The sequence below is a fragment of the Notolepis coatsorum genome (genome assembly GCF_963971535.1).
Source record: "Notolepis coatsorum genome assembly, chromosome: 19".
NCBI classification, from domain to species: Eukaryota; Metazoa; Chordata; class Actinopteri; order Aulopiformes; family Paralepididae; genus Notolepis; species Notolepis coatsorum.
Window position 1 is genome coordinate 33,464,691 of NC_140183.1, and position 27,357 is coordinate 33,492,047.

Consider the following 27,357-nt stretch of genomic DNA (forward strand, 5'->3'; position numbering starts at 1 on the left):
CCACTCTCTATAGTGATTTGTGAAATAGAGCCAGCTGGTTAGTGTCTTCATCTCCTCTCTGTGGGCCATCTCATCATTGTCCACGATGAGGCCCAGGATGGCCGTGTCGGTCAGCGAACTTGATAACGACATTGGAGCGTTGTAGGTAAACAGGGAGTAGCGGAGGGGGCAGAGCACACAGCCCTGTGAAGCACCCGTGTTAAGGGTCAGCAAGGAAGAGGAGTGGCTGCCGATTCTCACCAACTGAGGTCTGCCCATCAGGAAGTCAAATATCCAGCTGCTGCAGATTGAGGTCTCCAGTCCAATATCAGCGAGCTTGGAGATACGTTTAGAGAGAATGACAGTGTTGAATGTTGAGCTATGAAGAGCATCCTCACATATGTGCAGTATGTGTCACCAGGGAGATGGCAACGGCCGTGGTCCTGTTTGGTCTGTATGTGAACTGAAGGGGGTCTAAGGTGCCTGGTAGAGAAGAGCAGTTTTGACTAGTCGCTCGAAGCTTCATGATGAATGATGTCTGATGGTCTGGATGGTCTGGACAGTAGGCTACAACACTCACACATGGGGAGTCAGTCACCCAGCCGGTCACTGAGACTCGTGTTGGTCGGCCCCTGGGTTTCCCCAGGTCTGGCAAAGTGTCGTCTTAGCCTGGACTCGAATTCGGATCTCCCACACTGTAGACCAGGGGTTCCCAACCTTTTTTCCCCCAGGGACCCCCAAACATCTGATGAAATTCCTGGACCCCCCTCCTAATAAAATACCATAAAATACTTTTTTTTGTCATTTTAATACTTTTTTTTGTCATTTTAATAACAAACTGCTTATACACAGGCATATGCATCATAATTAGACCCACTATGCTTCTTTGACTTGTGCCTTCAATCAACAAATCTAATCTTGCACCATATGTATTTCAAAATGTTGGCCAATATTCAAATCCTGTATTCATCCTCTCAAATCAGGCCCTAATGGTGAACGGTTTGCATTTATGTTGAATGAAGTAAGAATCCACTGCAGTAAAAATATCCTCACCTCGAGTGGTGGTAGTAAGGTTGACTGACATGAGAATGTCCTGCTTCAGATCCTCATTTTCGATATATTGCACATAAACGATGAGCACAGCCTCGTCTGCGACAGTTGTAGTTTCATCAAGTTGTATGGCAAATGGACCCTTTCTAAGCTTTTCTGACAGCTGCTGCTCGCAATCACTTGACATCTTATCAATTCGGTCTTTCACTACATTGTTCGAGAGTGGTACTGATTTTAGTTTATCCGCCACCTGTGGGCCACACAGTTTCTAAACCATTTTGATGCAGGCTGGTTTGATGAGCTGCTCGCCAATATTGTGCGGTTTCTTTGCTTTTGCAATTAAAAGCGAACACTCAAAGGAGGCTTCGGTAGCCTTCTGTAAATCACTGCCACCCCTGCTCCACGCTAACATCAACAGGCTTGTTCGCCTTGAGAGACTGTTCTTTCCTCCGAAAAAAGTCCGGATCCTTCCCAACGGTTTCTGGGTGCTTAGACGCCTGATGTCTCTTCAGCTTGCTGGGCTTCAGGCTCGAGTTTGCCAACTTTTCTCCACAAATCACACACTCAGGTCGTTTGTCTGGTCCCTCAGTGAAGCCTATGGTGATGTAATTTTCGCGATTGCTGTAGGTCCTAACTTTTTTTGCAGATGAGCTGCCGTCATCTCCTTTTCGCCTCTGGCGGCTGACTGCAGACGAGCCGAGAAAGTTAACTAGCGTGCTAGGCTAGCTACAGAAAGTGATACAGTCAACTGATTCGCGTTTTAGCGGCTACCCGGTAGCCTACTGTTAACGTTCAAAAATCATGTCTAGATGTTTATTTATTTATCTTTATTTTTTATTGTAGTGGAGAGACTATTCATGCTTCTGATGATAAAAATATGCTAATTAAATATTTCTCTGGAGAAAAAAAAAAGAAAAAAAAAAAAGACATCAAATCATCTGTGGTCTGGTGGACCCCCTGCGCCCCCTGGCGGACCCCAGGTTGGGAATCACTGCTGTAGACATTCGCCGTTTACCATTCGGCTAACTCAACACTTGATATGCACTTAGGCAGACATTGCATTCATAATGCATTCATCTTGCAGAGAGGTGTGATAAACATTGGTAATTGTTTATAGCTCTTGTTGGTAAGCAACCCCCTTACATGTTGGATTGGAATTCTGGATTCTATCAAAAGGTTTGAGTTTGTTCTAATCTTGTTCTAATTTGAGAAAAACAGCCAAGATTGATATTCTTCCAACCTTTGGACAATTCAAGGCTTTGATTAATAACCATTGTATGTCATTTTGTAATTGTTTTTAGTCTGCTTTTATTTTGTCCTGTTTTTATCTTGTTTTTATCATGCTGTGATTAATTGTTTTTATCTTATTTTATCTATTTTTTATCGTGCTGTGATTACTTGTTTTTATCTTATTTTATCTAGTTTTTATCGTGCAGTGATTACTTGTTTTTATCTTATTTTAATCATGCGGTTGTTTTTATCTTTGTTTTATTTTATTCTATCTATTTTAGTTGTATACTCAACATCACTGTAAATGAAGGAAACCTCAGTGTCCCTCGTGTTTAAAATAAAGGTTGAATTAATTAATTCAAGCATTAACCAAAGATGGGGGCTATTGGTTACTTTTGTTCCTCTACAGACAAAATATTAGTTCCCCGTTGCTAAGCAACACACATCTTACCCTTACTTGTATGCTTTCTCCTGGCACCCATCCAATGTTATGGGTGACAGTTCAATTCATGGCTTTTTATAAAATGCAAGCAATGCAAAGTGATACTGTTAACATTTTAAAAAAGGTACCAGTTCCTATATTACAGTTATGAGCACTCACTCATGGAATGCCTTTCATCCAGTCATAGCACGTGGTTGGAAATAAATGATTTATAACATGAATAAAAGTGTCACCTTCAGAGAAACTCGAATCCAGTGGTTCTCAATCATTTTGCTTTGTGACCCCTGAGAACAGAGGACTGCCTACACATACAGTAGTCAAGCAGACAGAACGGTGAATTCTAACACACATTTTCTGTTCCACATTATTTAACATGATTAAAAAGGGGCACTTCACCAAAAAACTGATTTATTTTGCACATAATCTCACACACATCCAAAAACTGTAAAACAGTTTAGCACACATTAATTTAGTTTGTGAGTGAATGAGTTTGAATGTAGCCACCGGTGTCATCGGGGACACTGAATCCTTGTGTTGTTAATTACAGCTCTGTGCACTGATGTAGATGTGTCTCCTAGGGACTGCTACCTTATCAATACCTTGTATCATAGGGACTGCTACCTTATCAATACCTTGTTTCATAGGGACTGCTACCTTATCAATACCTTGTATCATAGGGACTGCTACCTTATCAATACCTTGTCTCATAGAGACTGCTACCTTATCATTTAATACCTTGTCTCATATGGCCTGCTACCTTATCATTTAATACCTCGTCTCATAGAGACTGCTACCATATAATTTAATACCTTGTCTCATAGGGACTGCTATCTTATCATTTAAAGGGGACATGCATTATAAATGTATTTTTTCAGTGTCTAGCATTGTATTATAGTAATAGTAGTTAGTATCAATGTGTCTGTGTCTCTAAATACCATAGTGGCGGATTGTTCTCATTCAGCTCAGACCATTTCCTGGTCGAAAAAATCAGGTAATTCTGATTTGACTCGCATGGTGACGTCACGTGGCGAGGAGGGAGCGGATAGTGATCCGATTGGCTCTGTGGTTGTAGCGCGAGCGAACGAGAGAGAGAGGGAGAAATACACCCTTGTGACAGAGCACACATACACACACGCGCGTCGCACTGTCAGGGAGAGAGAGAGAGACAAGGGGACCTGCTAATCTCACACATGCAGCCCTGTTTACACAGTGCTCTCTCTCTCTCGATTCGGGAGCATAACTAACGCCCGTCTATAGCGCGCGGCACAGTGCAACACTTCCTGAAACGGGAGAGGGAGAGAGACACAAGGGGACCTGCTAATCTCACAGACGCAGCCCTTTTTACATCTCTCTCTCTCGTATCACGCTGTGTGGGTGACTGTCACTGAAAGTGCTTATAGCCAATAACAGGCTAAAATCCTGAGGCTGGAAAATGATGCTTTTGAGTACTCCATTAGAAATATAAAACAATGATTAAAATAAAATAAAATAAACCTTACAGATGTCTTCCATAGACTCACAGGAATTGTGTAAAGTTGCCCAAATAGTGCTAGGAATAGCATGTCCCCTTTAATACCTCGTCTCATAGGGACTGCTATCTTATCATTTAATACCTCGTCTCATAGGGACTGCTACCTTATCATTTAATACCTTGTCTCATAGGGACTGCTACCTCATCATGTAATACCTTCAATCAATCAATCAATCAAATTTATTTATATAGCACGTTTAAACATGACGCTTGTCAACCAAAGTGCTTCACATAGCTAAGCTAAGAACAAAGAAAAGTATAAAATAAACAGAAAAAAAAGAAAAACAACGGATAGACAAAGGAAAAACAGAACAACACGTCAACAAGTACGGCAAGAGTCAAAGTGAGTCAGGGAAGGCCAGGCGATATAGGTGGGTTTTGAGTTTTGATTTAAAAGACTCGATGGAGGGGGCAGATTTAATGGACATGGGGATGCTGTTCCAGAGGTCAGGGGCTGCGACCGCAAAAGCACGTCCCCCCCTAGACTTGAAGTTAGACCTACGGGTGGTTAGGAGACCCTTATCAGCCGATCTGAGGGCCCTGGCGTTGGTATAGGGGGTGAGGAGGTCTGCTAGGTAAGCAGGGGCCTTACCATTTAGGGCTTTGTAAACCAATAAAAGGACCTTGAAGTCTATTCTAAAGCGCACCGGGAGCCAGTGGAGGGAGGCAAGTACATGGGTGATGTAAGCTCTCTTCCGGGTACCTGTGAGCAGTCTAGCGGCAGCGTTTTGGGGGAGTTGTAGACGGGTTATGGTGGATTTACGCCCAGGTTTTTAACAAAGGGCTTGACTAGGGGAGACAGGTTACCCAGGCTGCTGGCAATGACACTGGTTTGATTCGGAGGGCCGAAAAGGAGGATTTCACACTTTGACTGATTGAGCTGTAGAAAATTGTGTGCCATCCAGCATTTGATGTCGTCTAGGCAGGAACGAAGACTGTCGAGATTGTTTATATTGTTGGGTTTCATGGGGAGATAGACCTGAGTGTCGTCAGCATAAAAATAGAAAGCGATGTTGTGTTTTTTTAATGATCAGACCAAGGGGCAGCATGTATAGGGAGAATAGGATAGGGCCAAGGATGGAGCCTTGTGGAACCCCGCAAGAGAGAGAGGCAGAGGAGCAGTTTCCGATATTAACGGAGAAGCTTCTATCACTGAGGTAGGAGGTGAACCATGATAGGGCTGTGCCACTGACACCAACTGCCTGGTGAAGACGGTCAATGAGAATAGCATGGTCTATTGTATCGAAAGCTGCACTGAGGTCTAATAGCATAAGGACAGCACAGTCCCGGTTGTCGGTAGTGAGGAGCAGGTCATTGGTGACCTTAAGCAGGGCAGATTCTGTGCTGTGGTTGGCTCTGAAACCTGACTGAAATGTGTCCAGGATGTTATTCAAGTGCAGGTAGGGAGACAGCTGAGAGAGAATAGCCTTTTCAAGGACCTTTGATAGGAATGGGAGCTTGGAGATTGGCCTGTAATTATTGAGCTGGGTGGAGTCTAGGTTGGGTTTTTTCAGAAGGGGACCACTGCATGTTTGAAGCAGGTTGGAACAGTACCAGTGACTAGGGACTGCTACCTTATCATTTAATACCTTGTCTCATAGGGACTGCTACCTTATCATTTAATACCTTGTCTCATAGGGACTGCTACCTTATCATTTTAATACCTTGTCTCATAGGGACTGCTATCTTATCATTTAATACCTCGTCTCATAGGGACTGCTACCATATCATTTAATACCTCGTCTCATATGGACTGCTACCTTATCATTTAATACCTTATCTCATAGGGACTGCTATCTTATCATTTAATACCTTGTCGCATAGGGACTGCTACCTTATTTAATACCTTGTCTCATAGGGACTGCTACCTTATCATTTAATACCTTGTCGCATAGGGACTGCTACCTTATTTAATACCTTGTCTCATATGGACTGCTACCTTATCATTTAAAGGTGACATGCATTATAAATGGCTTTTTTCAGTGTCTAGCATTGTATTATAGTATCAATGTGTCTGTGTCTCTAAATACCATATTGGCGGATTGCTCTCATTCAGCTCAGACCATTTCCTGCTCGATTTAATTAGGTAATTCTGATTTGACTCGCATCGTGACGTAACGAGGCGAGGATGGAGCGGATAGTGATCATATTGGCTCTGTGGTTGTGGCGCGCATAGTGAACCCGACACTTCATCAAACGGGGTTTGACAGAGAGCGAGCGAGAGAAAGAGGGAGAAACAGATACACCGTTGCGACAGAGCACACATACACACCCGCGCATCGCGCTGTCGTCTCTCTGTCTGTCTCTCTCTCTCTCTCCCCCTCTCTATCTCCCTCTCGATTCGGGAGCATAACTAACGCCCCGTCTATGGCTGTAGCACAGTAGCGCACAGTGGAAGACTTCCTCAAACGGGAGAGGGAGAGAGAGAGACAAGGGGACCTGCTAATCTCACACACGCAGCTTTGTTTACACAGTGCTCCGTGTCTCTCTCTCTCTCTCTCTCTCTGCCACTCGCAGACTGTGTGGATGACTGTCACTCAAAGTGCTTATGGGCGGAGCCAGGCCAACATTCCAAGTGAGGCCGAAATTCCAAGTGAGAAAAATGGGGCTTTTGAGTACTTGATTAGAAATATAAAACAATGAATTTTTTTGAATAAAACCTTACAGAGGTGTTCCATAGACTCACATGAATTGTGTAAAGTTGCCCAAATAGTGCTAGGAATAACAATGCATGTCCCCTTTAATACATTGTCTCATAGGGACTGCTACCTTATCATTTAATATCTCGTCTCATAGGGACTGCTACCTTATCATTTAATACCTTGTCTAATAGGGACTGCTACCATATCATTTAATACCTCGTCTCATAGGGACTGCTACCCTATCATTTAATACCTTGTCTAATAGGGACTGCGTCTGCTACCTTATCATTTAATACCTTGTCTCATAGGGACTGCTACTAGGGCTGGGCGATTCTTGCTTAAATGTGAATCACGATTTTTCTCTAAGAATCGAGATCACGATTCTCTCACACGATTCTTATTACTTCAATAAAATCATTTATTGCACTCTTTCTTAAACAGACAACATAACATATATGAAAGTGCTTGACTTAAACCTAAAAGTCTCTTGTAACATACAAAATAACTCAAGTCAGAACCATCATAATTTAAAAAAGTTAAGTGAAGTAAAAAATATATATATATAATATATTTTTTTTAAATAAAAAAAAGTCATAATTTTTAAATGAGATTGCATAGGTCTATGAATCGAGATCGCAATTTTATTTCGATTAATGGCCCAGCCCCAACTGCTACCATATCATTTAATACCTCGTCTCATAGGGACTGCTACCTTATAATTTAATACCTCGTCTCATAGGGACTGCTTGGGTGCCTAAGACTTTTGCACAGTACTGTGTTTTCTATCCACTTTAGCCAAAAACACACACTTTATATACACACTACTGTGAGAATAATAATCACACACAAAGGGATAATGGCTTATAGCAGACCTAATTATTTTAATATTTCAGATAAAGAAATTAAATGTTTATCATCAACTATCCAGTTAGTAAATCATTGAACGTAGAGAGAGAGAGTGCGAGAGAGCCAGTCCCCCCGTGATGTATTAGGTTTGAGTTTGAGCTTCTTAACACTTTAATCGCCGGAGACGCCGAAACTCGTCTTTCCCCGCCATGCTCATTCTGCCGAAGACGCCGTAACACGTCTTTCATTTCAATTCGGTCCGATCACTTGCTATAGGTCGCGGGACTCGAGCTCGACACAATACATAGCGATCCGTTGCCAATAACTCGATAAACAACATGATTTGGACGTATATACTATTATACAACCTGGAAATGGATCGGGTATTTCTCCATCCCATAATAGAAAAAATTCTGTTCCACGCTCATCTGCCAACGGCGCGAGGAAGCTACGGTGAGTTTCAGTGTTGTTTTCTAATGTCCTCTATACTAACTGCTCTAATGATCATATCACCCACACTAGATGAATGATATAACGTTGCCCACGGAATTATAAACGACCCCCCGCCCATCCGGTCAACATCAGATCATACGTAGTAACTTCTAGAACTACGTGCAGTTGACATTTTTTATCTGGCACCGATCGCTATCAAACTGTATTTGATCATCAATATAATGCATTTAGGGCTATAAATCAAGTTCTGGAGAAAGCTGCAAAAAACGATAAAAACATACTTATACTTTAGACCGTATTTTAGTATGAATATGTGAATGAAAAAGTATAACGTTGCTACACCCTGAACAATAGATATAGGACATTGAATGGGCCATAATAATGTCAATTTAGCAATACAATTTAAAAAGTTATAGCCCTGCAAAGAAGGGGAACTTCTCCATAGACAAATAGAGCTGGCTAGGGATGGTAAATTATGAATTTAACCATGGCGATCAAAGTGTTAAGTTGTCGTAGTTGATGATGTCACACTAGGGTGTCAACACACAGAGTTGGAACCTGGAGGAGCCTGATGCATATATGCGATATAAAGAAACGAATAGCCAATAAATCTGAAGTTATCTTTGAACCTCTGTTGTCAAGCCTCGTCAATATAACCCCCCCCCCCCCCCCTCCCCCCGCTTTCCTCACTAATGGAACTTGTGTCATGGAGTCACTCCGCTGTCTAGGTTACGGCTAACGTTAGTTAGTTAGTTAGCCCGTTGCTCGCGTCAATTCAATTGAAGGTCTGCGCTGGTCTGTGTCTAATGAAATGACAATTACATGTCATTAAAGGTCCGCACTGGTCTGTGTCTATAATGAAATGAGAGGAAAGCGTTGCGCTAAAGCAAATCTCAGCTGCAGCGGCTTAGAAACTGACATGACAACATATACTCGATGTTCACGATATATTAATTTACATCTCATGTAGAACAAGCCGCGATACAAGTATACTATCGCCCAGCCCTACACAACAAGTGGAGACGACGGACCTAGCTATTCAAATGAGCCAAGCACGATAAGCACCAAGTTCCATGAAAAAAAGTATTTTTTAATCTATTCTAGCCTTTGTGAAGGGCAAAATCAGTACTAATAGGCACAATCTATAGACCACCAGAACACAGTGGCTTCTATGACTCACTTGATGGATGCTTAACTGGGGTGGAGGGCGTAGAAAAAATCCTTATTGGGGACTGGAACACGCCGGACATGCTACGTAAAGCAGCACCCGTCTTCAAGGCCTTCAGTAGGCTTTGTGATCTGCACGGCCTCAGCCAGCTAATCACCCAACCCACAAGGGTGTGTGAATCAACTCAGACTACCATTGACCTCATCCTGACCTCCGACAAGTCCATGATCTCCAATAAAGGGGTTATAGCATGCGGGTTAAGTGATCATTATATGATATTCTGTACCCGCAAAAAGCTAAAGCAAAAGGCTGGCTGTCACAAAACAGTCACATCTAGAGACCTCAAAACCTACTCTAGCGAGGCCTTTAACCTTGAACTGAAGAGCCTGGACTGGTCAGATGAACTCAATGGTACACTGGTTGAAGAAACCTGGCTTGGCTTCAAAACCAAATTCTCAACAATACTAAACAACATGGCCCCCCTAAGAACCACCAGGGTAAAAAATCGCGCTGAGCCGTGGATGCACACTGAAATACTGACCGCTATGAAAGCCAGAGACAAAAAATGCTCTGAATTTCGTAAAAGTCAGTCAAAGCTTACCAAAAGCACAAGCAGTGAACTCCAAGCCCACGTGACTGAACTCAAACTAGAAAGAAACAGACTAAGAAATGACATAAACTCCATGATAAAAACTGCAAAAAAAAATTTCATCAATGACAAAACTGAGGAAAAGAAAAATAAACCACGTGAACTTTGGAAATTACTCAATAATCAACTAGGCTGCAGTAAAAAACTTAAAACCAGGTTCTCAAACATAAACATAAAGACTGACAACACGCTCATCACAGACAAACTGGATGTAGCCAATTACTTAAACACTTTCTTCACAAACATAGCCACAACACTGGTAAACAAACTACCCTCCCACTCAGGGCAGTATGGGGTAGAACACATAGTAGCATACTACAAGAACCTAGGCGTCCACAAAGACGATTTCAAACTGGAAATGGTAACTACAGATGAGGTACTCAATAAACTGAGCGCCCTCCAACCGAACAAGGCCACTGGCCATGACAACATCCCCTCCAAATTCCTTAGAGACTCAGCAGCCGCCATCACCCCAGTCATCACACACATAATAAACCTCTCCATAAAACAGGGACACATCCCCAAGGACTTCAAAATAGCGAGAGTAACACCCCTGCACAAAAAGGGCAGCAAATTAGACCCAGGCAACTACCGCCCTGTTTCTATCCTTACATCCATCTCGAAAGTCATGGAAAAAATTGTATACGAACAGGTCGAAAAGTACCTTACGGATAAAAATCTAATCTACGAATTCCAATCTGGCTTCAGAACATCCCACTCCACTGACACATGCCTTCTCTATTTGAACGACCACATCAAGCAAGAGGTGGACGCGGGCAAATACTGCGGCATGGTCATGCTAGACCTACAAAAGGCCTTAGACACTGTCAATCACACCATTCTGATTGACAAGCTAAAAGCAATTGGTTTTGATAGTTTATCAGTGAGCTGGATACAATCCTACCTGGAGGGGAGAGAACAGATGGTGGAGGTAAACGGTACCCTATCCCCCCCCCCCCTCACAGTGAACTGTGGTGTTCCACAAGGAAGCATACTAGGACCACTACTGTTCCTAATTTATGCAAATGACATGTCGTCAGCTTGTGACTGCAACTTGTTCCTGTTTGCGGACGACTCAGCCCTGCTGGTCTCTGACAAGAACAAGTTACAGGTTGAAAAAACCCTCAGCTCGGAACTAGGCAAAATCTGCATATGGCTCGCCGACAACAAACTATCATTACACATGGGCAAAACAGAGTCCATTCTCTTCGGTTCAAATAACAAACTCAGCAAGACCGACGGCTTCTCAGTTACAGTGGGTGACAATATTGTCACAAGGAAAGATGAAATTACCTACCTGGGTTCCATCCTAGAGGCTAATCTTTCCTGTGACAAAATGGCATCCAATGTAATAAAAAAAAGTCAATCAACGAACTCGATTCTTGTACCGGATCTCCTCCCTGGTAAACAAGAATACCCTGAAGACTCTGGCAGGAGCAATCATTCAAGGGTACTACGACTATGCTTGCACCTCATGGTACCAAAGCACCTCAAAGGCACTAAAAACCAAATTACAAACATCTCAAATCAAACTAGTCAGACTACTGCTTGACCTGACTCCTAGAACCCACCTCACCCCTGCACACTTTGCCAACCTAGGATGGCTTAGAGTAGACGACAGAGTACAGCAACTTGCAATGGGCCTGGTCTACAAGATACACTACACGACCAAGGTACCCATGTACATGTCAAAATACTTCCCAAAGGTCAGTGAATACCACGATCACAACACCAGAGGGAGCTCCAGAAATCATGTAAAACCCAGATTCGGCTCAAACAAGGGACTAAACACGTTTTGCAATTATGCCACAACAATGTGGAACGCCCTACCCAAAGCTGTAAAGGAATGTGAATCACTACCCACCTTCAAAAACACTCTCAAAGAACACCTACGGGAGACTGCAATTCAAAACTGGCCCCTACAAATGTCCTAACCCAGTTATGAATGAATGAATGAATTTATTCACACACACACACACGATACATTTACATGTGAGTATCCTCATGTGATATCAATGTCGCAAATTGTGTGCATGTGCCAGGTCTCCCAAGAAGCTATTTAAAGCTTTTGGAGGGAGCCTGAACACAGATACAAACAGAATATAAACAACAAAACAATAACAAAAAACAAAACAAAACAAAACAATACAACGTGGGTAGGTTTACACACCTACCTACTAACTGACATATAACAGAGATACATAATACAGACAATTTTATTCGTAAGTTATAATTTTAATTAGAGATATGATTTTAGCAGTTCCTCTTTCAGTGATTTTTTAAAGGTTTTAAAGGTATTAGTCATTTTTAGATTTTCGTCAAGCTTGTTCCAGATCTGTGGACCCCTGCATGCTATGCTTAGGCTAGCACAATTGAGCCTTCTCCTCTTGCCAGATATAAGATGCTTATTTCTTGTGTTGTGGATGTGCAGTGGTTGGCAGACTGGGACAAGCTCAGACAGTCTGTGATTCATGTTGTTGACAACTTGATACATAATTGATGCGTTTTGATGAATGTTAAATTCAGCGAGCCTCAGGAGACCAAAGCGATGGAACCAGGGCTCCAGACTAACTTTTTTCACCACCGTCCCAGAACCGTCCCGAAATACAATTTTAACCGTCCCAAAGTGAATGTAACCGTCCCAAAAATCAAATGTAGTTTCTTTACTTTGGTTTTGTCGTCTATAGTTGTTATTGCCATAAGAAACACCATTCAGAGAAGGGGAGAATAAATTGATTTAGTCAAAAGGCTCCCATGGTGGAAAGATTTCACAAGAATAATTATGATTAAAAATAAATATAAAAAAAAAGTGTTTAACAAGGTGCTAGTATAGGGATATTTGGTCACGGTGCTGTTATAGTCAACCAATTGGAGCCATGTTGATTATTCCTTCCATAGGAAAATATATTTAAATGTATTTTATTTCGTTTTATTTTTTTTTGTTATTACAAATGTGTGTTTATGGTTGAAAATGTTAGAGATAAATAAAGATCAAATCAAATCTAACTGAATAAGTTATCCCTCTTCTAACAAGAAAGAAAAACTTAGTTTAGCTTTAAACTACATAATGTCATTGCGTCCAGAGATTCCACCTTTGATAACTAAAGTAATGACACTTGACTAGTAATGAAACATGTCCCTTAGATCGCGCTGTCCTCCTGGTCGATATTGATAATTGCTGCTAAATTCCAGCGGGCCCTCCTCACTGAATATGGATTCATTGTGTAGCTGAAGTGAAGTTTGCCTATAGCCTGTCGTCTATTTCTCCGCGTTCGTTTAGATAAATGTAACGTTATGCCAATTAACTCGCAATGGTAGTAACATTACGTGTTAGTATAGAATAGAATAGAATAGAAATCCTTTAATAATCCCGAGGGAAATTCGGCACTACAGAGCAGACTATGTATCGCTCACATTGAACAACAATAAACATTTAGGTCAATAGGACTAAAATAGGAATAACAATATAATAATATTAAAAATAAGAATAAAATAGTGTGAACTATGGATTAATCAGTGGCAGTCTGATACGTTAGTCAGTAACGTTAGCTAGCAATAAGCAGCTATAACTAGAACGCGTCGATAACTGTATACAGTTCCAATAGACTAACATTACACTTCTGTGATTTAAATGTGTCCTCACCTTAGACTCTGGGGTAGTATTGCTGGATGCAGTTCCCTGTTGGTCATTTTGGGTCTGTGCTTATCCTCTTCAAATAGCGCAGCATGTTTGCGGTGCTCTCTTCACTGAGAGGATGCCACATTATAGCGTTTTTTTTTTTTTTTTTTTATAACATTCTGATCTTTCCACGGTTCTTGTACAGTGGTCTCGTGCCGTGCGACTGTCAATTACCAGCTGTCATTCACTGTGTCAACCAGGGTTAAATACCAGTGGAGAAAGCCTAGGTAAGAGAGATTTCCCTCACCTGTTAACATGTTTTTCTTTTTCGATGCAAGATTAATTTGGGGTGTGACGCTGCTGCAATGCGACTGGCTGAGGAGAGGTGGGTAGGAGCTTGATGCTGGATTAGTGTATCGCTGCGTTGGGAGGCGGAGATAGTCATTGGATTTGGCAAATCACGCTACGTTTAGACTTCAGTGAACTTAATCAGCACGAGACATTCACCATTTGACAGCAATATATGCGCGCACTGACAGTCGGTCAATTGACATTTCCTGTGAAAAAAAAAATCCTCTCCGTCCCGGTTGCGTCCCAGCAAAGATTTCTGTTCATTCCAAATCAATATTTGATAGTCCCCGGGACGACGGGACATCGTTAGTCTCGAGCCCTGGATGGAACAGAGGCTTTGAGGGTGCTCTATACCCGGACCATGACAGCACTCGTAGTACCCTCTTTTGTAGGCTTTCTAGTTTCTTGAGATGGCTGGGGTATGTGTTGCACCATATGACGTTACAATAATTAATGAGGGGTTCAAACAGGGTTTTGTATAATGTGAGAAGGGCAGGCAAGGGAAGAAAATGACGTATTTTGCAGAATAAGCCAACATATTTGGACAGTTTTGTTTGTAGATATTTTATGTGGCATTGTACAATAAAGACCAAGCATGGCTTTGTCAGTATTCCAATGTACCCAACCCCCCCCCCCCCCCCACCTCCAATGTACAGCCCCACCCAACCCCACCCCACCTACCCAACCTCCTCCAATGTACAGTTTCTATGTCAAATGTAGGTCAGTATTCCAATGTACAGTGTCCCCCCCCTACCCAACCCCCCCCCCCCCCCCCCCCCACCTCCAATGTACAGCCCCACCCCACCTACCCAACCTCCCCCAATGCACAGTTTCTATGTCAAATGTATATACACTCTTTTTCTGGATTTTTTTGTATCACAAACAGTACTGTATTTGAAAATCTGGTATGTCATAAATGTATAGATGTAGCAGTACTGTCTATCTGTATGTCGTGTGTGTCATATGATGAATTGAAAATGGAGGACCCTGATGGAAACAAGACGAAAGTCTTTCTCAGGTCTGCATCCTCTTAACAATTGTATGTATTGAGCTGTACTGTACCCATTCTGCAATCTGTTAATAAACTTTTCAATCAATCAATCAATGCACACAGTTATTGGTTCAGGACAAACAGATCATTGGAAGAAGTCCTACCTGGTATTTCAGGGGGAACTTCTCCATGTCTACCCCCATGAAGCGAGCCTTCACCTGGAACATTCCTCCCTCCTCGCCGGGAATGATGTCGAAGATCACGTTCTTGAACCTGCACAGAGGTGGAACGTCAAACATCTCTTCATTTTATTAAACTATTTAATTATTTACTTATTTACCAATGTACCTTCTTTACCAATGTACCTTCTCTTCCAACGTTACTGCAACGTTATTTCACTACCTTGCAGATAATCAAGTTCCCTTATCCTGAAGCTTTAATTTCTTTATTCAGGGTTCTACCTAGGGCTGGGCGATTCTTGCTCAAATGTGAATCACGATTTTTCTCTCTAAGAATTGAGATCACGATTCTCTCACACGATTCTTATTTCTTCAATAAAATCATTTATTGCACTCTTGCACACAGACAACATAACATATCAAAGTGCTTGACTTAAACCTAAACATAACATATATGAAAGTGCTTGACTTAAACCTAAAAGTCTCTTGTAACATACAAAATAACTCAAGTCAGAATCGTCATCATTTAAAAGAGTCAAGTAAAAAAAAAACAATAATAATACAATTTTTTTTTATAAAAATAATCGTCATAATTTTGAAATGAGATTGCATAGGTCTATGAATCGAGATCGCGATTTTATTTCAATTAATCGCCCAGCCCCATTTCAACTAATCAAATCCCATGACTATTCAATCACCTCATTGTAGCACAATTTCCACTATCAATGTTCTGATAGTGTTTATGTTCAAAATGTTACATTAGTTGATGTTGAAATGGCTCAGAACAACCATCAGCCCAGAACAACATCAGCCCAGAACAACATCAGCCCAGAACAACCATCAGCCGAGAACAACCATCAGCTCAGGACTAGGGATGGACATCGATTTTCGAATATTCTTTAAATTATATATATTAAAAAAAAATTATGTGAATATCGTTTTGTCTCAAAAAATATCTTTTCCCTTGTTTTTATCCGGCACCTACAATGTGTAGTATAATGGGAGGGGACCCTATTAACTGTTATACAGCTGAACGTAGAATGAATGCTTTTGTTCCCGAAATGCGCTAGCACCGTCCACTAGCGTTAGCTATTAGCAATGACAGATGCCAGCTAGATTGCTTGTTTGAGTATCTCACGTTCGTAAAAACTAAATCATACGTTAGTGTGGAAGGTCAGACAATTCAAGCATGAACTTTCGGAATGAATGCTTTTGTTCCTGTAAATAACGTTAGCCTGCTGCGAACATTATGTCATGTTCGCCAAGTAAAAACAAAATCATATGCATGGTCATCAACATCAAATCATTAACACATTGGGTGCCAGTCAGTATGCCCATCTTTACCACTCTCTGTCACCGCTGTAACCCTATGGAGTGGCTCACCTTCTTTGCAGGGCTATAACTTTTTAAATATTATAGCTATATCGACATTACTATGGCCCATTCAACATCGGGTATCTATCGTTCCGGATGTGGGAACGTTATATTTTTCCATTCATACATTGTCGTGTTAGTACCGTCGAGAATATAAGTGTTTTTAGACTGTATAGCAGTAATTCCTAGAACGCACGTTATAGGCCCAGACGCGTATTATACATTATCGATTGGCGTTTCGTCCCTATACACGCTATTAAAAAATGCATATGATCGCTATATATTATGCTCCATCATGCGTGAAGGAAAGGGGGGGGGGGTCGTTTATGATTCCTTGATTGTCACTAACGGCTTTCTTTAGTAAGACACCATACGTTGATCGGACAGATTGCAATGAAATAAATGTACAATCGAGCTAGAAATAACGTTAGATTCCTCTTACCTCTGGCCGATGCGTCTGAAGAAAAGAAATTCCCATTATTTGACGTCGATCTGCTAGATCCATTTTCCGTTTGTATGACGCAATAAACGGCGAAAGCATATTGATTCTTGAGTCTCGAAAGCGATCCAATGCACCCAAGGTGTGCATCTTGATCCACGTAACAACATATCTCTGGCGGAGCTTTTTCCCTGATGCACCGAGCGCCACTTCCAGTTTAGCGTGGAGTGTAACTCGCCCGAAATCCACCAGGCGGCGGTATTGAGGCGTTGCAATTTCAGACAGGGTCCAGCTGGCTCCCGGAGGCTTCCTGGATGAATTATGAATGCCAATAGCGAATAAAAGAAATAACGATCATAACAACAAGTTTACTCGTTGTTTGTCACTCAACGCATGGCGGCCAACAACGATAATACTCGTTATTGGCAATTAATGTGTTAACACTTTGGTTGCCTAAGGTTAAATTCATGATATACCATAGATTGCCAGCGCTATTTGTCTATGGAGAAAGTCCCCTTCTTTGCAGGGCTATAACTTTTTTAATTCTATTGCTACATTGCCATTATTAGGGCCCATTCAAAGTCCTATATGTATTGTTCATTGTGTAGCAACGTTAAACTTTTTCATTCACATATTCATAGTAAAGTATGGTCTAATGTATAAGTATGTTTTCATCTCTTTCTGCAGCTTTCTCCAGAACGTGATATATAGCCCCAAATGCATTATATTGATGATGAAATACAGTTTGATGGCAATCAGCGCAATATAAAAAATTCCAACTAGACGTACTTCTAGAAGTTACTACACGTCATCTGATGTTGACCGGATGGGCGAGGGGGCGTTTATAATTCCGTGGGCAGCGTTATACTAATCATCTAATGTGGGTCAAATGTTGATAATAGCAGTTATATCGAAGACGGTAACGTTACACGCTGAAACTCACCCCAGTCTCCGCGCGCCGTTGGGCGATCATCGTCGAGTAGAAATTTTATCATTATGGGATATATTTTTACCCGGTCCATCTCCAGCTTGTATAATGGTATATACGTCCAAATCATGTTGTTTATCGAGTTATTGCCAATCGATCACCGTGTAGCGTGACGAGCCAGAGTCCCATGAACTATAGCGAGCGCCCGGAAGTACTACGGTCGTCATGACAACCTCTATTCAACATCCTGTTTGGCGATTGCGCCGATCGGCCACCAGATGGCGCTCCTGAACCGCCAGAGACCTCAGTGGGTCCTGCTGGTGGATCTCAGGCCAGCGGAGGGGACATATGAATCCGATCGCAGATTTTTGAAATATTGATATAAGGACGCTGTACAGCGTCCCCCGGCAACTTGAGCATGGCCAGCAATGACGTGAAAAGACGTTTCATGGCAGTCAAAGTGTTAACATGGTACTGCGCTTTGTTTATTTTTTTTTGTTTTTGTCTAATGTTTGGGGTGGATAATAGAGGAGGGCTTGCTACTGCTGGCCACACCTCAGGCTCTGCCAAGAGAGGTCTGGAGACATCCACAGTATAATAAGTTACTAAACTCCAACCCACACGTCAGACCAAAACTAAAATAAGTTTGGAAACGCTGCATATTGAAGTAAGACATTCAGAGGAACGGTTTGGTATTGAAGTAAGACAAGAGGAATGGTTTGGTATTGAAGTAAGACAAGCGGAATGGTTTGGTATTGAAGTAAGACATCCAGAGGAAAGGTTTGCACGTCAGATTTTATCAGGAATGTAAACACACCTTCCTACCGCGGCTGGATGTCAAAGTTATGGGACGCAGATGAGGACACCATCATGCTGTCAGCACTAAAATATTGTGTCAAGTGGTCGTTTAGCATCAAATAACACGTGTGTATGTGTGTGTGCTCACTGTGTAACAGGGAGGTCCTCTATCTCCAGCGTGTGTGTGTAATGTCTGTAGTGTGTGTGTGTAGTGTATAGTGTGTGGTGTAATGTGTGTGCTCACTGTGTCACAGGGAGGTCCTCTATCTCCAGCGTGTGTGTGTAACGTCTGTAGTGTGTGTGTGTAGTGTATAGTGTGTAGTGTAGTGTGTGTGCTCACTGTGTCACAGGGAGGTCCTCTATCTCCAGCGTGTGTGTGTAACGTCTGTAGTGTGTGTGTGTAGTGTATAGTGTGTAGTGTAGTGTGTGTGCTCACTGTGTCACAGGGAGGTCCTCTATCTCCAGCGTGTGTGTGTAATGTCTGTTGTGTGTGTGTGTGTAGTGTATAGTGTGTAGTGTGTGTGCTCACTGTGTAACAGGGCCGACCCATCCCACCCCGGTCACAGCCTCTTCACCCTGCTCCCCTCTGGGAGAAGGCTGAGGATCCCAAAGGCTGTGAAAGCTCGACACAGACTGAGCTTCTTCCCCTCAGCCGCCAGGCTGATCAATGCCTCAGGTCCCCCCCCCCCCCCCCCCCCCCCCCCCTCTGCCCCCAACCCCCAAGTGACACTGGCACAATGACTGCACTGGCATAATGCACTGCACTAGTCCGTACTGGATCTCTGCACTCTTTACTTTATATATATATATATATATATATATGTACTTTATTGATTAATCCCCCACTGCACTGTTTCGTTTGTCTGTGTTGGTGTTGTTTACTGTGAAAAAAAGATAGAAAATGCATACACTGTATTGCTGCAAAAATTACCAATGTGTTTTACACAAATGGCTCAATAAAGGAATCTGAATCTATCTCCAGCGCGTGTGTGTGTAGTGTGTGTGCTTACTTCATATATCTACTCTATTCACATATATGCTTACCACTTGTATCTATTGCTATGTCCGCCCACTACAATCACATGAGCTGTCTAACACCTGTCCCGTCTCCCTGTCCCCCTGTGAGTTGCTGTCCTGGAGTGCTGACCGGAGTGTCGGACGTCCCGTGATGAAGGCCGGGAGGATGCGACCCTCTCTGCGTGCCCTCCTGTCTCCGGAGGTCTCGTAGTGGTGACCGGAGTGCTGGACGTCCCGCGATGATGTCGGGGAGGTCGCAACCCTCTCTGCGCCGCCCCCTATCTCCCTGTCTCCGGCTGTCTCTGAGCAATGACCGGAGTGTTGAATGTCCCGTGATTAAGACGGGGAGGACGCGACCCTCTCTGCACCGCCCCCTATCTCCCTGTCTCCGGCTGTCTCGGAGCGATGACCGGAGTGTTGAATGTCCCGTGATTAAGACGGGGAGGACGTGACCCTCTTTGCGCCGCCCCTGTGCCTCAAATAGATTCGCTATCAGCTCTATCTTCAATCTTTCAAAATGTTCAGTTGCTATCGCTATCAGCTCTATCTTTAATCTTTCAAAATGTTCAGTTGCTATTGCATGCACTCATCTGTGTTTCACTACACACTTGAGTGCATGCTTACCAACTGTTAGTCTGCAACACTACTATCACCGACATCTAAGAAGGGAGATCCGCCCTTGAATGGCCCTTCTAAGGTTTCTCTCCTCCACACTGCCTGTGGAGCATTTTTCCCTATTGTTAGGTTTTAGTGAGTTTTTCCTTACCTTCGCGTGGGGTATGTCTGGGAGTGCTTGCATTCTTTCATTTATTTGCATTTATTTTAAATTTGTTGGACCTTATGGTGTTCTTGTTCTGTTCTTGACTTATTGCTATGTTTTCTTCTTGACTTGTTTAAAGAAGACATGTACGGCCCATGGGGACATTAACGTGTGTTGTCGGGCCTTATAAATAAATTTGATGTGATTTGTGTGTGCTCACTGTGTAACGGGGAGGTCCTCTATCTCCAGCGTGTGTGTGTGTAGTGTGTGTGTGCGCTCACTGTGTAACGGGGAGGTCCTCTATCTCCAGCGTGTGTGTGTGTGTGTACTGTGTAGTGTGTGTGTGTGCTCATTGTGTAACGGGGAGGTCCTCTATCGCCAGCGTGTGTGTGTGTGTGTGTGTGTAGTGTGTGCGCTCACTGTGTAACGGGGAGGTATTCTATCTCCAGCGTGTGTGTGTGCACTCACTGTGTAACGGGAAGGTCCTCTATCTCCAGCAGGACTCCCTTCTCGTACAGCCGGGCTGCGGTGTAGGTCAGGGTGGCCTGCTTGCCTTTCTTCCCTTTGCTGTCAGATGTCTTCTTACTGTTCACCTTACTGGAAGACAAAACAAGACAAGGAGATTAGATTAGATTAGATTCAAATGTATTGTTATCATACAGCACAAGTACAAAAAATGAAAAGAAGTTTGGCATCCAACCAGAGTGCAACAGTAATATACAATGTTTGTATATTGTGAGTGTAGTGCTAATCAGATGTATTAAATTATACATGTAGTATAATATGTACAGTAATACAGGTGTAAAGACAGTATGGTAGTAGTCATACTGGCCACCTGCGTGTTGGATCATTCGTTATCAGCCAGTAATCAATTCAACACCTGTGGTTCCGTGGAGTCTCTGCGTTGTGTTGTTTATACCTTACTCCTCGTACTGGCTGGCACACTGTCTCCCCCGTTAATGCATCAGACTCAGAAGAAAACGACACACTGGAAACGTGATACCTTTCCTTCAAACGTTATGTTTATCCTCAAGATGGATACAGTTCTGAAAGTCTTTGAAAAGTCTAAATTCATTATAATGATCTCTCTCTTCCTATCAGTCCGGTGGTTGTCGCGGCCTAGTGGTTAGCCAAAAGCTAGCTTTCCTGTTAGCTGAAGCTAGCTCCTCGTGGTGTTCCCCCTCCCCCACCCTCCGGCTATAGGAGGGTGGAGGGATTTCTGCTGTCTCTCTGTCAACGTCCCTACGTGTCTGGTTAGTCTACTTTAAACCAGAAGAAACTCACAGCTATAACGTCTTTCCCCTAGAAACGGCTGCCATCCCCGTAGCCACGCCCCTTCGTCTCTTGTCACCTCTGACCCACTCTAACACCCTTTCTCTATCTCTTCCCCTCCCAGCGGCCTGCTCTCAATGGTGACCTTGGCTCTATCTCTCACAGGGCCTGCCTGTCTCCATCTGTTTTGGAGAGCCTAACACACACTACATGGAAGCTGTCTCTGTATTAATTATGAAGCCTGAGTGTCAGAGTAGATGTCTGCTGTGATCTACAGATATTTACATTATATACACATATGAAAAACAAGTCGGATCTCACATGCGTAACTACAGTAGTTAAGAGTAGGATATGTAGATAATTTATATAGTATAATATATAGTATAATAATAGATAGTACAGATATATCTACAGATATGTAAAAGGATAAAGGACTATGTGCAGGTAAATAGACAGGTGTGGATAGGTATATATGTGGTGAGAATAAATATATATAGAAATATGGTATATACTAGGGCTGTCGCGGTAACCGTATCACCGCAATCCCGCGGTGTGTCAAGGCACCCGCGGATGGAGAACAGACAACTGCGGCAACCGTGGTAAAATAAAAGGGCAGTGATCATTTTTAACTCGGTTCATTTAATGACGAGACGTCCGTTTTCCAGTAGCATGAGCTAACTTCACGTATCCATACAGTTTACAACTCGCAGATGAAATCAGGATTTATTTTCATATCCCGGACTCGAGCCGCCAATGTATACCTTTTCCTGTATTAATCTGAACCACAGTAGAGTACAGGGGAGCGTTCTCCCTCCCGGGCCGAAGTGCCGGTCATGTAACTTGCTCAATGTTATTGACTAACGTTACACGCAAATTAAGTGCTGCCTCTCTCTACCGACCCCGAAACACTCTACTAACCCCTACTCTCACTTCGTTAATGTTATCATAGCTATTATGATCTGTAATGTCAACTGGATAACGTTAGCTTTGTTTGCAAACGTTAGCGTTCGCTATCTATAACATTAGCTATTAGGCTAGCTAATGCTATTAGGCTAGCTATCTATAACGTTAGCTATTGGCTAGTTTCCCCCAATGATTGATGACACAAGTTGTAATATTTAACTAGCTATGTATGTGTGCATTCAAATTCACTAACATTAAAATAGTGTCAAATAACGTTAGTTTTAAGTTGGAGAAGGGATGTGTGACTGCTTGCTGCTTGAGTAGACCTACAGTATATATCCCACAACGCATCACTCTTAAAGGAGCAGGCAACACCCTACTACTTTTATCACATTTCAGAACGTTGAGGGACTGAATGAATGAATTAATGAATGAATGAAAACTTTATTTAACAGATTGCAGAATGGGTACAATACAGTACGGCTCAATACACACAATTGTTAAGGGGATGCAGACCCGAGAAAGACGTTTGTCTTGTTTCCATCAGGGTCCCCCATTTTCAATTCATATAGACATTTATGACATACACAACATACATGACATTTATGGCATATGATGAATTGAAAATGGAGGACAAATGGATAGATGATCAAACAAATAGTTTCGGTACTCCTACGACCTTAGAATTTTTGTCTAATCACGATCGTGGGTAAACTCGCATGTCTTAATAAAAAATATATATACAGGTATATAAAAAAAAACGTAATTTTTTTTAATAGAAGTGCAGTACCACCGCATCCCGCTGTGATTAGCCACAGACACAACCGCGGTGAGAAAATGTCATACCGCGACAGCCCTAGTATATACAGCATTTTTTTTTTTTTTTTTTATTGGTCTTTTTCCCCCTCCATTTTTCCTCCGATTTTCTCCCATCCCAATGTTAGTCGTATGCCAATTCCCAGTCCCTTCCTGGTCGCTGCGCTTTACCCCCCACAGTCAGATCATTTGGGAGAGTGGAGGCTACCACGTGCTTCCTCCGACACACGTCCAGCCAATCACCGCTTCTTTTCACCTGGCAGCGCGGATTCTCATTGAGAGGGCGTAGCGTGTGGGAGGACCACACTATCCCCCTCACGTCCAATCCGCGCTTAGCAGGCGCCCCGACCGAACTGTAGGAGTCGCTGTTTACAACGACCCGGACCCACCCCGCCAGCTTCTCCCACCCTCTGATACAGCCAATTGTATCAGTGCAGACGGCCAGCCAAGCTGGTGACAACCCCGGAGCTGTGAGCTGGATTCGAACAGGCGAACCAAGCTCACAGCTCCGGGGCTGGTGACGAACGCAATCTCCGCTCGACCACCTAACCGCCATATACACAGCATTTGTACATTCTATGATACAAAGCTAAGTGTTATATTCAGGTGTATAAGTAAGTATATAGAGGGGTTATATGCAGGTAAATATAATATAAAAGTAAATATAAATATGCGTTATATATAGCACTGTCGTACATGCTATCATACAGAGTATATGGGTAGACTATAGTATGATGTGGGTAGTAAAGATTATTATGATTACTATGATTACAGATAAGAGGAGGAAGCGACAGCAGTGATCAACATGTGAACACGTGGGTACTTGAGCCTCCATTGAGATGCATAGAATGTGTACTAGTGAAGTATCCTGTTCCTCGTGGCACGACACCGCTTGAGTCAGATCTCCTGCAACGTGTGTAGGGGATATTGACTGCCCTCTCATGTGGATACCGCCACCTAGAGGCATAGATTCATCCTGTAATGAGGCTACTGAACCCCATCATGCTTTCCACTAAGGAGATTCAACCACAGCTGAATCTCAAATGAGGAAGCAGTGTTGTATTCTGGGTAGAAAACAGGCGTAGGATTCTCACCTCTAACTGTTGCAGTAACAGTGGGAACACCTTGGCTGTTCAGTGTTGATAGGAACTGCCTACAAAAGTACTTGATACAAGGACTAACTAATACTATAGGTAAATACACGTTTTTAAATTGTGAATGTAGAAGGTTATGTTGCTAATGTTCGTTAAAACAGACCTAATATGATTTACTTATACAGTACATATATATATATATATTGTGGCAGATCTCACTCCCCCCTCCCATGGATATGTGAAGGATAGGCGATACTTTTGCCACGGAAGGAGTAGAGTCAATTAGGTAGCTGATTAGTACTGATAGAACACACCTGCGCATCATTAGTCCACCCACATCTCACATGCACACACCCAGTCCCACACACTACATAACCACTAGGTTAGAGAGGAGTAAGTTGAGCGGAGGTGAGGTTGGAGTTGTTGTATTGAGAGAGAGAGATTGTTATATTCAGAGTTGTGAAGGTGAGAGGTAGTAAGAGGAGAGGTAAAGGCGAGTAGGCGTTCTTTGTGTACTGGACCCTGGACTGGCTGAGATACCCCCTTGTGTACTGACCCTGGACTGGACGACTACCCTGAATTGTGAACAATCCCTTTTTCTGTCGGCGAGCCCGTTTTGTGTTTTTGACCCTCGAACTGAATCACGACCATTCTTTTGCTTTTCCCTCTGGATTTTGCCCTGAATTCAATTAATACTTGTATTGATTAATGTTGCTCTTGTGTGGACATTCGAATGTTTGTATTTTAACCGTGGCAAGCCTGAACCCCACCAGGTTCGTCACATTTGCTGGAGGATGCGTGCAGCGTTCCTTGGTTCAAAAACAATGCACAGGTACAATGGCAAATCCAGTTGATGTGAAAGTGCTGTTTTTGGAGTGGACAAAATACTCAAGCACAACAACGATTGGATCAGAAGCGGCATGGCGAGGCGAAGTCAGAGGTGCGAGAACGACACAACGAGATCTTGTGTGAGATGAGAGCAATGGTGGAGAAATGGAGACAGGAATGCTCGTTTCATTTCACCGTGCGGAGGCTCACATTGAGGAGACGTGGAAGCAACGTTAACCCATGATGCTTCCTGGTCAAACTCAACAGTGATGACGACATTGAGCTACAGTACTTGTCAGCGTTTGAACGCACCGCTGAACGGGAGCGCTTGCCAGTGGATCAATGGTTTAGTCTGCTGGCCCTGTTTCTGTCTGTCAGACGGCATACCATGACACCGCCCCGCTAGAGGATATGTCGGGAATCACTTTTCTTACGCGCTCCCAGCGGTACCATGACTGGGCATATGACAGGAACTTATCCCTCAGAGAGCAACAACATGATTTGCTACGGCTAGCGAACAATTGGCTATTAGCCGAGTCTCAGAACATTACACCTATCGAAATGATGGCAAGCTCTTCCTGCCAACGCACAGAAAATTATCAGCCAAACAAAGCCCACAAGATTCGATGAGGTCGTAGAGGGGATGGAAGTATATCAAGCAGCAGACGCGCTATACCGGAGGAGTAACAGCACAAGGTCCGGACCACCCAGTTGGCTGAAGGAGACGGGTAAGAGATCCGAAGCACCCCGCACCCCTCTTCAGACCACCTGTAATGTATAATGACAGAAGGAGGTGTTTCAACTGCGGCAAAGAGGGCCATCTATCACCTATAGAAATTACGTGTCAATGCCCTCTGCAGCTGAACCACACTTGCAACCGCCTGTTGGGCGGAGGACACAACTGCATTATTAGACTCTGGGAGCTCAGTGACACTGGTGAAACCAGAGTTGGTGGACGGTCCCCTCTTGGGAAAAACTGTGGGAGTCACCTGTGTGCACAGGGAGACTAGACAGTACCCGACCGCCACCATCGAACTAACCTCCACCCGAGGGAAATGCACGACGACGTGGGGGTAGTTGAAAACCTCCCGGTGGCCGTATTAATTGGTACGGATTGTGCTTTGTTGCGACCACTGTGGGAAAGTTTGGCGGCCGAAACACGCTGCCCCCCCTGGACAGTATCCACCACCACGACGACCAGAGCCTGGGCACGACGGACCCGGATGTGCGGCCTACACGAGGTGGACCCCCAGGCTTCAACCGACCCCCTAACAGTGGAGGACTCCAGCCCAGTCAGCGAGGACAACGGCGAGTGAGAGCCCACCGCCGGCCCAGCATCGGACGACGGGCCACCGGTCAACAGCAGCAGGGAGGAGTCATCACACCACGACGAGACCGAAGCGGTCTGGGGTGATCTCAGGGTTTCAGTTAGAAAAAATTGTTGCCGGCCTCAGTGTCCGGTAGATTTCAATCTACCGGTCAAATGAGAGAAATTCCGGTCAGAGTTTATTGAGCTTAAAAACAATTGATAGGCAAAAGAATGACAACAAAACAAAAGAATGACATCATCAAGGCATGTAGATTTATAATATTTTTACTTAAAACTAGGCTACTTTTGCGTATACAGTCATTATATTCCAAATAAAATAAGTCCTGAGACTCCGTGCTGCTGCCGACTTTAAATCAAATAGGTGTCTGTGGGCAGTCGCCCGACATTAATAAACAGCAGTCTGTTATAATCACATTTTTATGAGCTAACGAATTCCGTTATATTGGACATTTGTATTAATTATATCAAGCGAAGAACTGAGAAATTTGGCAGAGAGAGACGGCAACATTATCGTGGGTTTGCGTGACGACTCTCTCTCTCTCCACCTCCCAATGACTTATTTGCGAGAGTATGTCGATGCAGAGCAGCAGATTCAGCTGTTTTCTGGCTCTATCTGGGGACCGCTCAGCAGTGCCCCCCACCCAACAGCTGAATTGCCAATGGCTGAA

The 27,357-nt window shown here is 43.3% G+C and overlaps 1 protein-coding gene across 1 annotated transcript in view; it reads right to left on the reverse strand.

The window, feature by feature from the left end:
• iqgap3 (IQ motif containing GTPase activating protein 3) overlaps positions 1 to 27,357 on the reverse strand; it is a 143,106-nt gene that overhangs the window by 11,959 nt on the left and 103,790 nt on the right. Inside the window, exons 36-37 of the mRNA XM_084336515.1 lie at positions 20,915 to 21,043; positions 15,116 to 15,224 (exon numbers count right to left, since the gene is read on the reverse strand). Coding sequence (XP_084192641.1) covers positions 15,116 to 15,224; positions 20,915 to 21,043 — 238 coding nt within the window. The remainder of the gene's footprint in view (positions 1 to 15,115; positions 15,225 to 20,914; positions 21,044 to 27,357) is intronic.